General features: G+C 41.5%; 1 protein-coding gene across 1 annotated transcript in view; it reads right to left on the minus strand.

Annotated features, from left to right (window-relative positions):
* TUBGCP3 (tubulin gamma complex associated protein 3) overlaps positions 1 to 16,491 on the minus strand; it is an 86,818-nt gene that overhangs the window by 8,329 nt on the left and 61,998 nt on the right. The window contains exons 12-13 of the mRNA XM_029913220.1: positions 15,709 to 15,819; positions 15,224 to 15,332 (exon numbers count right to left, since the gene is read on the minus strand). Of these exons, the coding sequence (XP_029769080.1) occupies positions 15,224 to 15,332; positions 15,709 to 15,819 (220 nt within the window). The remainder of the gene's footprint in view (positions 1 to 15,223; positions 15,333 to 15,708; positions 15,820 to 16,491) is intronic.

Genomic DNA, 16,491 nt, shown 5'->3' on the forward strand with positions numbered 1-16,491 from the left:
GTTCTGCAACCATCCAACAGAACATACGAATAGGATGTGTATGCAAAAGGGAACAAGACAAAATGTGATGGCTTTAAATAAAACAAGTCTTTAAAAGTTGAGAGAGTTGTGGGTTAATAATGTAAATAAAATTTTAAAGAGTTAAATTGTAATCCTGACATTCTATTTAGAGCTAAAAACACTAGTCAGACCAATGAAATTGTACAAAGGGACAGAAGTTAGAAACAGTGGAAGAAATATAATAGTGAGATTTAAATGTGGGGGAAGAGGCAAGCAACCAAGAAATGATATACCTGGGGGAAATAGTTGAAATACATACATACATACCAGGAGGGAGAAACCTAGGGCATGTCTACACTTACCTCTGGAGCTATGGATCCAGCTGGGGTCAATTTATCGTGTCTAGTGAAGACCGGATAAATCGACCGCCGAGCGCTCTCCCATCGACTCTGGTACTCCACTGGAGCAAGAAGCGTAGGCGGAGTCAACAGGGGAGTCAGCAGTCGACCTACCGCAGTGAAGACACCGCAGTAAGTAGCTCTAAGTACGTTGACTTCAGCTATGCTATTTTCGTAGCTGAAGTTGCGTAACTTAGACCGACTTGCTCTCCCCCCCTTCCTAGTGTTGCAGGAGACTTAAGTGTGAGTGGAAAGTAAATTCAGTATTACCGATCATGAGCATGCAAAAAGCAAGCATCAGGCTAAAGAGTCATAAGATTAACTAAGAAGTTGTGACATTTTTAGAAAATAATAAATTTATGGTAGTTTATATGCCTTCTGGTGATTGAACCTTTAGAATTCACATTCCAGCTTCTCTCTACAACCATGCAAGCTAGAAAATTAATTTTTTTTTTAAATGAAAGCTGAGATTCTTGTGTAATCACATGAATCCAGGAGCTGGGGCTTTAAGGAAAAACACCAAATATCACAAGACTCACAATAAAAGTTACAAGAGTTAGCAGCACCAAAATTAAATGTGGGTTTTCAGTGGCAGAGAGGGAAGAAGGAGTGACCAATACATATATGCTTCAAAACTGCAAGGGAATCACATTCATGAATAAGGAGGCAATAGTCCATCTCTACATGACTGTGGTACAACTGCACCTGGAATATCGTATTTATAGCCTTCACATCATATTACCATTGACATTGATGAAATTCAGTGTGAAATACCAAAAGTTACCAAGAGACTAGATTACATTTACAAAGAAAGATTAAGGAATAAATATGCATAACTAGGTAAATGACAAAATGTGTGTGTGGTAGAGCTATAACAGTCTACAGATATTTTAAGAATAAATGGAGAAAAAATATTTAGAGTGATACAAGGGACTGAAACTAGAAGAAACTGAACAAAAGTAAGAAAGGGAACACTGACAAAATATGAAAAATTTCTGAAGAGTGAAATATGTTAGAATGAGATTCTCCAATGGGAAAGGGTTGTTACAATTAAAGTTGAAGTGGACAAAACACTAGAAAGTGAATTGTAGGGAATAATCCTGCATTGTCCGATTGATGGAGTTAGTGATCTGGTAGTTTTCCATCATATCCAACTTTTGTCAATTTGAGGGTAAAAAGGTAATAAAAGGGAAGAAAGTATTACCTGAAATATCCATTTAAATAAATGGTGTCATTTCAGTCTTTTGTGCGACTATAACATTTCTTCAGCTGATTTTAAACTTCAAAAAAAAGGTGAGGGGAAATGGATTGGGACTACTGGAATAGGGAGACTATTTACTTTTAGATAGTATACTGTGATTTTAAAGGTAGCCAACTGCTTAAACACACTGCCACCTGACTGACTTCTGTAGCAATAATACTATAAAGTATGGATGAGATTCCATTTTCAATTATATTGTGATTTAATAACTACTATTTTGAAGGTGGTTTTTAAAGCTCTAGCTAATATGCAATGTAACTAGCTCACAAACTTTTTGGGGGGGAGGAGGGGGAGAAAAAAAAAGTGTCTCAGCTGGACTGGAAAGTTTCACACAAGTTTTACACAAGCATAACCAGAACCAATATCAAGATACTCTTTTGCAAACCTAGAAACTAAAAATGGGTTATTTTTAATGAATTAAGCATGGCAAGTTGTTTGTTTTTGTAAAATAAGGAACTGGAGTCTGAAAAGTGGGAATAGTTAATTTTACAACTTGTGGAACTCTCAGCCACAAGACAGAGCGCAAGCACTTAACAGGAGTCCAAAGAGAGCACAGAGCACAGATTATCCAACAAGTTCTTGGAATGCACTGGAGACAACTTTTTATTATAGAAGGTGAAGAAAAGGGAGAAGCTATTCTGGATTTTATTCTGAGAAACAGGGAGGAGCTAGTTGAGAATTTGAAGGTGGAAGGCTGCTTGGTGAAAGTGATTATGAAATGACAGATTTCATTATTCTAAGGAATGATAGGAAGGAAAATAGCAGAAGATAATGGACTTCAAGAAGGCAGACTTTAATAAACTCAGAGAATTGGTAGGTAAGATCCTGTGGGAAGCAGGTCTCAGGGAAAATAAGAGTTCAGGAGAGTTGACAGTTTTTTAAAGAGACTTTATTAAAGGCACAAGAACAAACTATCTCAATGTGTAGGAAAGATAGTAACTTCGGTAAGAGGCCACCCTGGCTTAACCAGGAAAACTTCAATGACCTGAAACTCAAAAAAAGTGTCTCATAAAAAAGACAACAAGCATGTAGGGACAAAATTAGAAAGGCCAAGGCACAAAATAAGATAAAACTAGCTAGGGATATATAGGGTAACAAGAAAGCATTTTATAAATACATCAGAAGCAAGAGGAATACCAAGGATAGGGCACGCCTATTACTCAATGAGGAAGAAAAGGCAACAACAGAAAACTCAGCAATGGCTGAAGCGCTAAATGCCCTTTTTGTCTCAGTTTTCACCAACAAAATTAGCAGCAATTGGACAACTAACATAGTGAACATCACTATCAATGGGGTAGAATATGATGCCAACATAGGAAAACAACAAGTTAAAAACCAGTTACTAACCTTCCGTAACTGTTATTCTTTGAGATATATTCATAGAATCATAGAATATCAGGGTTGGAAGGAGGTCATCTAGTCCAACCCCCTGCTCAAAGCAGACAGATTTTTGCCCCAGATCCCTAAATGGCGCCCACAAGGATTGAACTCACAGCCCTGGGTTTAGCAGGCCAATGCTCAAACCACTGAGCTATCCCTGCCCCATTCCAATGTAGGCATGTGCTCGCTCCAAGCACTGCCGCTGGGAAGTTTTTCCTTCAGTGGTATCCATCAGGTCAGTTCCAGTGCCCCTGGAATCACACTTTCATAGCGCCAGCATAAAGGACCCTGCTGACCCTGATGGTTAGGGTCTTGAGAAAGGGACTCCTGTGCACACCGCTAGTGGCTCTAGCCACCATTCGAGAGAAGTAATCACCAATGGAGAAACTGTATTGACTATGTCTAGATGTCGTCGGCTTTGCAAGTATACCATCACCAGCCATGCTTGGAAGAGTCTGAGTTGAAGTCTTGCATGGTGAACCACATAGGTGCAAGATGTCATGTGGCCCAAGGGCTGTAAGCAATTTCTTGCCATGGTGACAGAGTGATTCTTGAGACTTTCTATAAACTTCATTATTACTTGGAAGCATGCTTCTAGGAGAGAAGCTCTAGCCTGTACAGAATCCAGAACTGCCCCGATGAATTCTATTCTTTGGACTGGGAAGAAGGTGGATTTCTGCGCATTTATGAGCAGACCTACATCCTGGAAGGTCAACTGTATTAGTCTCACATCTGCCTCCACTTGAAGTCTGGACCGACCTCTGACCAGCCAATCGTCGAAGTACAGATAAACCTGAACCTTTGACTCCTCAGGAAGGCTGCGACAACCAAACACCGAGGGGCCGCCGAGAGACCAAACGGGAGCACCATAAATCGGTAGTGAACACAGTTCACAACAAATCTGAGGAACCTTGTGTGTCCCTGAAAGATCGCAATGTGGAAATAAGCGTCCTTTAAGTCGAGAGCGGCGTACCAGTCCCTTGGATCCAAGGAGGGTATGATGGAGGCCAAGGAGACCATGCAGAACTTCAGCTTCTTCATGAATTTGTTGAGGTTTTGCAGGTCCAGAATCGGTCTGAGACCACCGTTGACTTTCGGGATTAGAAGATACCAGGAGTAGAACCCCGGGCCCTTTAGCTCTGGCAGAACCTTTTCTACTGCTCCCTCCCTTATGAGTGACTGCACCTCTTGGGCTAGAAGCTGCTCTTGGGAAGGATTCCTGAAGAGGGACAGGGATAGAGGGTGGGAAGAAGGGGAAACAACAAAACTAAAGAGTGTATCCCAGCACTATCATGCATAGCATCCATAACAGGTCCACAAAAATGGGGGAATTTGGATCCATGAACTGTCTTGGCACATTGTCCTCGAAAGTCCCATCAAAAGGCCTGTTTTGACCCGGCCGAGGGTCTGGGGGGTGCAGGCGCAGACTGTGGCAGAGGTCTCCTTCTATAGCCCCTGCTCCTCCTCCAGCTATAATCCTGTCAAGTGGGGGGGGAGAGGGGAAAGCGAGCAGTCAGCTGTGTCCTGCAGTGCTTCCTCACGGGGCCCAGAGTATGAAGGCCCAAGGACTTACGTGTGGCCTTTGAGTCCTTTAAACTGTGAAGTTTGGAGTTTGTCTTCTCAGAAAAGAATGACATACCCTCAAAGGGGAGGTCCCACAAAGTTTGTTGGACCTTGTATGGCAAGATTGAGGATTGAAGCCACAAGCTTCTCCACATAGCTACAGCTAAAGCCATGGATCGGGCTACAGACTCCGGCACATCCAGGGCAGCCAGTAGTGACACCTTTGCCATGGACTAGCCTTCCTCAACGAGTGCCACAAACTCTCGTCTTGACTCCTGAGGTAGCAACTCCTTAAATTTTTGCATAAAGTTCCAGGAGTTGAAATTGTACCTGCTCGGGAGTGCCTGCTGATTGGTGATCCTGAGCTGGAACCCCCCGTCAAATAGACCTTCCTCCCAAAAAATGTCTAACTTTTTTGCATCTTTGGCATTGGGTGGCGGTCCCTGTTGGCCTTGCCTTTCCCGCTCATTGTCTGCCGCCACCACCAAAGAGCCTGGTGGTAGGTGTGTATACAGGAACTCGAACCTCTTCACCGGGACAAAGTATTTTCTTTGTCGTTTTTGCAGTTGCCCTGATGGGGTCTGTGATAGCATCATTCGGGGGGCAATGCCACCCTTGCAGGGCCCATTGCCACCAAGATGTTCACAAGGGAGTGGTTTGACTTTCTAATTTCCTCCACCTGGATACCCAGGTTCTGAGCTACCCTCCTTAGGCGCTTTGGATGCACCTTGTAATCCTCTTGCAGGGGCACAATATCAGTTCCCATGACCGCCTCATCTGGGGAAGAGGAGGAAGATGCCTGAACCAGCACCGGGCTCCGCTCTTCGCCCTCAGCACTGGCCGGGTCCTGCGATACTCTCTCTTGGTACATGGTACCAGAGCCTGGATCGTGTTCTGGTGGTGGAAGCAGTCTGGACTCCGAAGCCACTGAATATGACCGCTTGGAATGGGAACCCGCCTGTGCTGGAAATGCCCAGGGATTCCAGAAAGGCCACTGCATGGGGAACTGCCACTGTCCCAGTGGCCACACCAGAGGTGGGACCCCTTGGCTCTGGTCCATAGCAGGACAGCATCTGCTGGAATGGCAGTGCCAGCTTCTCCATGAGACGTAAGACTCTGCCTCTGAGTTAGTCTCCGAGGATCCCTCCCAAGACCAGGGTGGAGCGGTGCCGGTGAGCAGTGCCAGGAGGGAGAAGACTAGGGTGGTGCTATCATGACTGGATTCCCCTTTGAAACTATTTGAGGCCTCAAGCCTGCAGAAGTCTTTTCAGTCAGTTCTACTACTGAAAGCTCCTGTATGGCAGAGGACATCGGTACCGGTAGCGCAAACAAGTCCCTCATCGTTACAAACACCTCCAGCATTGACATTACCAGCAGAGTCGTAGGGCTCCAGAGCCTCTCTCGTGGTGGCAAGTCTATCAGTGCCAGACTCAACGGCTCCCGTTCTGGGACCGGAATCAACAGCATGGCACAGGTTATCAGTGCCATAGGGTGGCCTGATGCAGGTCGCACCCTGGCAGCATCCCTTTGTCCCACTGACCTCAGTGTTGGTGATCGGCCACCGTTGGTCTTCCTTTGCTTCTTCCTACACACTGGCGATGGTGAATGGTGCCTAGGCTCTCTTGCCTGCACATCCTTCTTTGGCACCGGAGTTGACTGACAGTGCCGAGGTTCCTTAGGTGCGGTCGGAGCGTCTCGCATTGGTGCCGGAGATAGAGAATGACACTAGGTGTAGCCAGAGTGCTCCTTACTAAGGCCAATGTATTCAGTGCCAAGTCCAAGTGGCCTGGCTCTGATGGAAGTCAGAGTGCTGCCTCTGTGAAGACAGAGCAGAGTCTAGCATTTCTATACTTCTTGGTGCGGGGCTTAAAATCCCTACAAAACTTGCACTGCTCCTGCAGGTCAGCTTCTCCCAGAGACACTTAAGATGGCTGGAATGGGGGTCATTCACAGGCATAAGCTTGTGGCATGATTCACAAGACTTGAAACACGGAGACCAAGGCATGTTCCAGTGCCAGGGGGAGGGGGAATTAACCCCACTTAGTAGGGTTCCTAACTAACTAACTAATAACTGAAACTTAACTACTAAATTTAAATCATCTATATACAATAAGAGAGAGGAAAGTCCACTGAGGAGTACTTGCAGCAGCAAGAATGAGTCGTAGTTCCAGTGACCACCTTGGGCGGTAAGAAGGAACTGAGTGGGCGGCAGGGTCCTTTATACAAGCACTATGAGAGCGCAACTCCAAAGGGCACCAGAACCAATGGATACTGCTGAGGGAAAAACTTTCCAGTGGCAGTGCTTGAATGGATACGAGCAAGCACTTGAAGAAGAATTACTTGGACAAGTTAGATGCCTAAGTCAGCAGGGCCCGATGAGCATCCTAGAACACTTAAGAATTGACTGATGAGGTCTCTGAGCTATTAGAGATTATCTCGGAGAACTCAGAGGCAGGAGAGAACCCAGAGGACTGGGAAAAGGGCAAATATAGTACTTATCTATAAAAAAGGGAATAAGGACAACCCAGGGAATTCTAGACAAGTCAGCTTAATTTTGGTACCCAGAAAGATAATGGCGCAAATAATCAAACAATCTATCTGTAAGCACCTAGAAAATAGTAAGGTGAGAAGTAACAGTCAATATTGATTTGTCAAGAACAAATCATGTCAAACCAACCTAATATCCTTCTCTGACAGGGTAACAAGCCTTGTGGACAGGGGAAGCAATAGAAGTGATATATCTCTACTATAATAAGGGATTTGATACGGTCTCACGTGACCTTCTCATACACAAACTAGAGAAATACAGCCTAGATTAATCTACTATAAGGTGGGTGCACAACTGGCTGGAAAACCATACTCTGAGTCTAGTTATCAATGATTCATAACTGAGCTGGAAGGGCATATCAAGTGGAGTCCCACAGGGATCTGTCTCGGATCTGGTTCTATTCAATATTTTCATAAATGATTTGAATGATGGCAGAGAGAGTACACTTATAAAGTTTGTGAACAATACCAAGCTGCAAGGGGTTGCAAGCCCTTTGGAGGACAGGATTAGAATTCAAAATGATTATGACAAACTGGAGAAATGATCTGAATTACACAATATCAAATTTAATAAGGCCAAATGCAAAGTACTACACTTAGGAAGGAATAATCAATTGCACAAATACAAATTGGGAAATGACTGCCTAGGAAGGAGTGCTGCAGAAAAGGATCTGGGTGTCATAGTGGATCACAAACTAAATGAGTCAACAGTGTAACACTGTTGCAAAAAAAGCAATCATTCTGGGATGTTTTACGGGAGTACTGTAAGCAAAATAAAGAAGTAATTCTTCCACTCTACTCAGCACTGATAAGGCCTCATCCAGTGCTTAATTTGTGCCAGGGCTTACCAGGACTGAGCGCCAACACCTCTAGGTTTGGCAGTTTATAGCCCTGACACCTCTGGGCTTGTCACATCAGTTATGGATGTAAAAACATGGCATGAACTCTGGCACCTCTTTCATTACAAATTAAGCACTGGCTTCATCTGGAGTACAATGTCCAGTTCTGGGCACCACACTTCAGGAAAGATGTGGATAAATTGGAGCAGAGGGGAGCAACAAAAATGAGTAAAGGTCTAGAAAACGTGATCTATAAGGAAAGATTGGGGGGAAAAAAAACAGGTTTGTTTAGCCTGGAGAAGAGAAAACAGAGGGGACATACCAGTCTTCACGTACATAAAAGGTTGTTATAAAGAGGAAGGTGATAAATTGTTCTCCTTAACCACTGAGGATAGGACAATTAGTAATGAGCTTAAATTGCAGCCAGGGAGGTATAGTTTAGACATTAGGAAAAACTCCCTAACTGTAAGGATAGTTAAGCACCTGAACTAATTACCTAGGGAGATTGTGAAATCTCTGTCACCAGATGTTTTTAAGAACAGGTTAGACAAACACCTGCTAGGATTGGTAGATGATATTTAGTCCTGCCTCACTGCAGGGGATGGGACTAGAAGACTTAACAAGGTTCCTTCCTGTCCTACATTTCTATGATTTATAAATATTACAGACAAATAACTACATTAAAAGATTATTATTCAAGTTGCAAAGTCAAGCACTTGGAAGTTAGGAAAGGCCAGGTTAGGGTTGAGTGTGCAACTTTAACTTGCCTCCTTTACGTGCATGGATTATGACATTCTTTAATTACATGATCACACACTATTTTTTCCCCTACAGGATCCTTGCCTGATTCAGTGCAAAGGGCAGACCTACTTTGCAGTCCTTGACTTTGCCTTTATAAAGTTACATACACATTAAAAAAAACCCTTAAAGAATATTAAGGTTGCAAATTGAGCACAGTCATTTTACCCTGTGGCATAACACTGACACCCACATGGGTCATTAGCAGGGTTGGAACCTTTGGATCCCCCATACAGACCTCTGCCACCTGACAAAGTAACTGATAACAACAGTAGGTCGTCATCCTCTGTGTGGACAAGCATCGAACAGGGATGAGACACGCTTTTGTCAGAAGGTTTCACAGATATTTGCTGACAGCAGAGAAACGGTGAGACTCAGGAACCTTGGGCTCCATTCCAGGCTCTGGAGGAAGTGTTCTCTAGCAGTCACAGACCGTTCTGTCAGTTCCTTCGCAAGCTTGACCCCTTCTGCCCTGGTCTCCACAACCTGTCCCGATACTGTCTCTTCCCCAGTACCAGTCCCCTTAACCCAGTCCCCTTCTCCTTGACCAAGCAACCAGTCAGTTCCCCCACTTCTTGTCCCCGCCACTCCAATTTGTCATCCAATTTCAGTCCCTCCCCTCATCCCGTCTCCTTGACCTAGTCCCTTTGTTCAGTCAGTTGCAGTTCACCCCCCACAACCTGGCTCTTTGTCTGATCTGTCTCTCTTCCCCCCCCACCTCTGTAAATCCCCATCACCCCACCAGTGGTCCCAGCTTCAGCCTCTTTGTTCAATCAGTTCCAGTCTTCCTTCCTAGTTACCAATCCCCAGGCCCCCACAACTCCCACCCTCAGTTTCTTTCTCCTCACCCAGGCCCCAGTTTCATCAGGGTCCTCATCAATCTACTCCTTTCCCTCCTCCACCTGGTCTGGCTCTCAACCTCTCTGCATTTGAGTCAGGCAGATTATTTCTCCAGGCTGTGTGAAAGCACAGGAGAGAGAGAGGTTCCTAGCTCTCATTTTTGATGCCATGACCCACCTTGTTCCAGTGCAGCTAGGAGCTCAGCTACAGTTACAGGGAAAGTCTGGATTCATCCCTGTGGCCCTAGGCTGGAACATTCTCAGTTGCTCTGTGGGGATAGTCAGCATTAGAAGCTGTGGGGATCTGGTCAGCATTAGAAGCTGTGAGGCAATGGAGTATAGTCAGTAAGCAGAGTCTTCAGAGATTTTAGCTGCTAATTCTACTGCGCGTGTGAAAACGGATTTTTCAAAACTTAAAATTTGGCCAAATTTTGGAGGATTTTCACAGGAATAAGCAAAAGGCACATCCCTAAGACAAAAAGCTATCCCATGTTAAATTTCAAAACCCTGTTCCATATCATAGGGGCACTAGTTTCTCTCAGAAAAAGTTGCTTTTCCCTAGCTTTGTTCTTGGAAATTGGTGAACTGGTTTGGCTGAAAATTTCCATAAAGTGTTTATGCCAAAACAGTTTGGGAAAGTTAAAAGCAACCGAAAACAGGTTCTGATAAGGGAAAGTGGCAGACAACCTTAATTACAGGCGATGGTGCCAGCTATTGCCATAACAATGGTATCTGCAGTAACCCTAGCTACTATAAGAATTTGTAAGTGTTAAACCATCATGCATTAGGGCACAAGCTCACCACTAACTGCCTGTGCATTATAGGGTTCTCACAACTTCCTGAAGCACCAAGTTATAGCTACTGTTGGATAAAGAATACTAGACAAGATGGAAAAGTTATCTGACATGGCAATACCTATATTCCTAGAATGCCCAAAACTGACCAGTACAGGTAGGTATAAAATAACTAGAGGAGGTTGGGACTATCAATAGGTACAATTGTATTATGGCAAATGGGTTGGAGGTGACATGTCACTAGAGATGCCTACTCAATTCTAATGGTCTCTTTCATCAGGCCTGACTGGCCTCCTGCCAGTCCACCATTCTCTTCAAAAGGTGAATTAAGGCTTACATGAGTTGTCTGTGATGGACCACTTAGTGTTGTCCCCCATTTGAACTACTGCAAGCCTCAGTTGTTACCTTTGCCGTAAGTCCATGTTGAAAAGTAGGAAGAAAAACCTTCAACGAAGGGAGAGGAGGAGAGAAAAACAATGTTATGCAAGGTCCACCCCAAAGTCATGCGTTCTAAAGCTCAGTATCTGAGGAGACACTTCCTTCTACAGGGTGTTTTGAGTCCAAGTGGAAGGCAAGACAAAATAGCTGACAAATCAGCCAGAAAGGAGCTAGAACTTCTAATCACATGACCTAAGCTCAGACCTTGCATAATACTCCTCTTTGATTAACAGCTGTATAGAGTGCCATTTCTGTTCTGGTTGTAAGGCAGCTAAGTGAGGGTTATTGTAAAAGGATTTCTTCTTAGCGTATGCACAACGTGCCTCAGGTGACATGTGACCAGCGTTCATCACCGAATTTGGTCCGCTGATTGGATCATTAGCTTCCCCGGCCTGGGCCAGGTACTAATGGGGAGTGCGATGTGAACACTGAACAAATACATATGTGCATTGTACAAGAATAGCTTCCTTTTATCAGTTTTACATTTGATTCCTTTCTCAATTTCATACACTGAGCTCTCATTCTAGCATTGAGACAGGAAACCTGAATAACCTTCTCTACACTTTCCATAAATACCTCTTTCCACAGATACAAGTTTAAACATCCCATGATTATTGTCACCTGTTTAGAAATTGCAACTCTGGGATGGCACTGAGCATATTTCACTCACTGCACTGCCATTGCATCACAAGAATTAATGTAATTTCCTGGACTGAACATAGGAGTGGGAGCCAGGAACTCAACACTTTTAACCCCAACTTTGTCACACACAAGTCAGTCATAACCTCACTCTCTCGTCTCCATTGCATTAGGAAACAGGTACTACTTAAGTAATTAAGTAGTATTATGACAAACTGGTTGGTCTTCAAAGTAGTAGATTCTCGAAGCCAAAAACAAACAATGGCATTTGCAAACCTTGAAGTTTAAACATACTGGAATTTGAAACCCTACAGTGATATAGTTCTCTACCTCCATGAAAGTTGTGTTTGGGTGTTTTTTGTTTTGTTGCGTTTTTTAAATCAGCACTGATAGTAAGCAGGTCAAAGTAATGACCAAACAGAGAATTATAACTTTATGCTCTAGGCAGCAAGCTTCACTTTCATGTTATATAGTAAGCAAACATACAAAAGTCTAAGTATACCACCAAGAAAGCTTACAATTTATATTGCTACAAAAAAGTCATTCTATAATTGTTCATCAAAAATATCAAAAGTTAAATGAGACTAACAAGCTCTCTTTCCAATCACATCTGGTGTCATCTGGAAGTAATTAGATAGAGGATGCAGGAAACCTCTTTTACAAAGTAAGATTAGTAAATTCAAGAACACATTAGGAACTATGTGATTCTAGTGGTGGATTTATACATTAAAAAGGGAACTAATAATATAGCTTATGTCTGACAATTTGTCTTCAGTTACCACTATTGTTTTTTAAAATCTCTATTGTAAATAAACTTATTTCTCGTCTTTATAATGATAGTATTCTACAAATAAGTATATTTTCACTGCATTTAAGCTACCTGGGTTACACCCACTCACTGTCAGAACTCAGTGTTAGTTTAAAGACAGCAATTTTATGTTTGAATAAAATAATTTGCTAAAAACTTAACCAGTTGGCTTCCCTTTAAGCCAAACATCTAAAAAAAATGGGTGAATATAGACTGTGTTTGTCAAACTAATATCAAAATGTGTCAGTTTTTACTCTTTTAAAATTTGCTTAGGCGTAATGAATTCTAGCCATGCAATTTTTCTGTGAAAATTACAATGGTAAAACAGTACTGATTGTGTACCAACATATATTGAACTATCTAAATGGGAAATGACATACAAAAATCTGTGCAAAATTATCACATTACTTCAATATTTGCCTTCACACATGCATCTAGGTTGCAATGTATTGCAAAAGTTAACCCAATATTTCCAAATGTACCATTTATGATTTACCAGGAAAACCACTTCATAAGTTTAAGACTTCTTAAATAAAGATTTACACCTATACATACACCTAAAGTATACATCCATTTTTAGAATCCATCTACATATATAATTCACCTAAGACTATAACAATTTTTAACATTGTTGTGCATCGATAAGTTGTGTATATTTTTAAACTGTCTAAATACATATTTTTAGTACACTAACAGCTGTCACATTCTCTCATACATTTCCATAAAACTTGTTTTTAATGCTAATGTAAAAAATCCAAAGCTAATTAACGCAATAAAGCATACATTCAGGTAAACTTAAGGATCTGATTTAAAATGACAAAAGCAAAGGAATCCAGAGTTAAGACTGGAACTCTCTTTAATTTACCCTATTATGATTAATTATATAAAGGGAAATGTCACAACAGTGGCAGATTAAGCAAATAAGAACATATGCACAGGCAGGGAAGGATGAGTTAGAAATGCAGTTTCACAGCTGACAGAATTTTCTTTTTGTGTGTGGATGGGCAAGATAAAATTATACAAATTAATATAGAAATGGTTATTTTACCATACCGTTTATACTTAAATTGTAAACTGTAGGGGCAGGGACTGTCTTCTATGTTTGTACAACATCTAGCATAATTGTCACTACAGTAACAAAACAAACCAACGAACAAATGGTGTATTTAGGTTATAGTCCCCAATCTTGCCAAGATCATAATAGAGTAGGACTAGAGCGGAGTCAATTTAAAAAACAAAAACAAAAAACCCCAATGCTATCTGAAAACATTTTAACTAGTGTTATTTGTAACATCTAAAATTGCTACAATTGAAAGATTAGAAACTTTTTTTCAAGTTTGTTTCCTTTGTTCATTTAACTGCACTATGTATACTCAGAAAAATTAATTCCCCCATGTAAAGGGGTACCTTGCCCATGGGCTGGAGAATCTGGGGCTAAACTAGCTCAGATTACAAAATGAGTCCCACCAGAGGGGAATCAGATTATTCAAATATAAAAAGCAACAGGAAGCAGGAGGAAGCATGAGGAGGAGGCCGAGCTCTTACAGTGAGGGAACTGCAGAGTGAAGCTGCAGGGAAAGAGTTTCCTGCCCTGCAGAATAATCCAAAGTTGTTTTGTTTTTTATATTCAGTTCAGAAGTAGCCAAGAGAAGAAAGGCAAATTGGATGAAATTTGAGAACAGGTATGGCAGAAAAGAGATTTTACCAGATGTCAGGAACTTCAGAGGAGAAAGCTTTTACACTCACAGAATCTGGACTATATGAAGAAGATTTAGGAGGGGATAGAAGAAGTGCATAGGGTTCATATGCCCACAAAAATTCATTTTATTAATATGATATTCATAATGCACATTGTATTGGGAGTCTATTTAACAACCACAGAAACACCACACTTTAATTTTTTGAAAGGAACATTTCTGAATGTTGATAAACGCAAAGTACTGCACATTAAAAAACATAATCCCAACTATACACACACAAAATGATAGGGCCAAAATTAACTGTTTCCGCTCAAGAAAGACATTTTGGAATCGTTGTGGATAGTTCTCTGAAAACATCAGCTCAATATGTGGCAGCAGTCAAAAAACCTAACAATGTTAGGAACCATTAGGAAAGGGATAGATAATAAGACAGAAAATATCAATATTTCTATATAAACCCATGACATGTCCATATCTTGAATATTGTGTGCGAATCTGGTCGCCCCATCTCAAAAAAGATATATTAGAACTGGAAAAGGTACAGAGAAGTGCAACAAAAATGATTATGGGTATGGAACAGCTTCCAGATATGACAGAGGTCTATAAAATCTTGACTGGTGTGGAGAAAGTGAATAAGGAAATGTTATTTACTCCTTCCCATAACAAAAGAACTAGGGCTCACCCAATGAAATTAATAAGCAGCAGGTTTAAAACAAAAGAAAGTACTTCTTCACACAATGACTTGTTGGCAGGGGATGTTGTAAAGGCCAAGACTATAACAGGGTTCAAAAAAGAAATAGATAAGTTCATGGAGTATAGGTTTATCAGTGGCTATTAGTCACAATGGTGAGTGATGCAACACCATGCTCTGAGTATCCCTCGCCTCTGTTTGCCAGAAGCTGGGAGTGGACAACAGGGGATGGATCACTAGATGATTGCTCTGTTCTGTTTATTCCCTCTGAAGCACCTGGTATTGGCCCCTGTCCACAGACAGGATACTGGGCTAGATGGATCATTGGTTTGACCCAGTATGGTGGTTCTTATGTTCTTAACTACACTTTCCTATGTATAAATGCATTTTGCACATTAAAAACATTAGAAAAAGTTTTCTAGAAGCAAAAAAAAAAAATCCAGTTAAACTTTACTTTGCCAAAAATCACTAATTGCAACAGGTCTGAAGTTCAAAGGTACAATTAGGTTATCAGTTTTGATATCATACCATCTTTTGGTGATTCTGCAGACTTTGCCACAGCTATCATCTTTGTAGACGGAGTTTGGTCATGACAAACCTGATGTAAGAAGTTTATGGATTTTCCTATTAGAAGGACCTAAACACAAGAGAATAACTTTTTAGACGTTATTTTTATATAAACAATAAAAATGAAATGTTGTCTGTAAGTTAATTGTTGCCTCCCCACTCCCAACCCCTGAAAAACAGATGAATCCCCTGATGTAGTAATATATATCAAGCACTACTTCTTTTTAAACGTCCTCTTTCTTCAAAGTACCAGTAATTCAATTACACAAAACAAAGTTTCTTCCTTCATCTCAAAGTAACAATCCAGGTTATCCAAATACCTTTTTCAGACAACATGGCAGGTTCAAAACATTCGGCTAAATTTATGCCACATGTTCTTAATGTTATTCCAGCCATAAACAGCAGCAAAGGGTCAATGAAACATCAAACAATCCTTTTTCCCATACCTTTTTTGATTGATCCATTGTAATGAATGAAGGGATCATTGATTTTCTTAAAGTGTACTTGTCATGCCACAACCGGTCTGCTTTAACTGTAGGATCTGAAGCTACAAAAAACTGCAGGTTGACAGAAGCATTAGATATAAAAGGAATTTAGCTGGCATTTATGTTTCACACACATACACCCACTTTTGTATTTAATTTCTAAGTGGAGACATATTACATATACATGTTTATTTATAGTCCCATGTCAAGCAGGTGTTATTGCCTTTGGGATTTTTTGAGGAGTGGATTTCTTTTATTTTGTTGTTTCCTTGAATAGTGCATGCACATACTACATAGAAATCAAACTGTATTTTTGTATAAGCATTTTGGTACTTTTATGCTCTGTGGGCAGTGTTTTGGCACCACTGTTTTTTGCTGGACAGCAGCATTTTGGCGCATAAAAAGAGCCGAAGCTGAATCCACCAAGACTAGCTCATTATTTCTCCTGAGCTTCTTGTCAGAAGGATCTTTCAAGGAAGCTATGCCCTCTATGGGAAGAGCCTGTGATATGCACAAAAAGGACCACATCTCTGGTCTCTCAGAATCTCTGACAGGTGGTAAAAAGCCAGCATATTGCCAGATGCTCTCTTTGCCCAGAGAGTCTTCTTGAGTGAAAAGGCCTTTTATTTGACTTGAATAGTCTCTTCACAGAGATCTGAAGTCTTCAATGGCAAAGATCCTGGCTTGATCTGGAGGAGCCTCCATCTGGGAGGGCATACACTGGATCTGACTCAGATATGATCT

Source organism: Terrapene carolina, unplaced genomic scaffold (assembly GCF_002925995.2).
Source record: "Terrapene carolina triunguis isolate 2854851 unplaced genomic scaffold, T_m_triunguis-2.0 Scaffold21, whole genome shotgun sequence".
NCBI lineage: Eukaryota > Metazoa > Chordata > Testudines > Emydidae > Terrapene > Terrapene triunguis.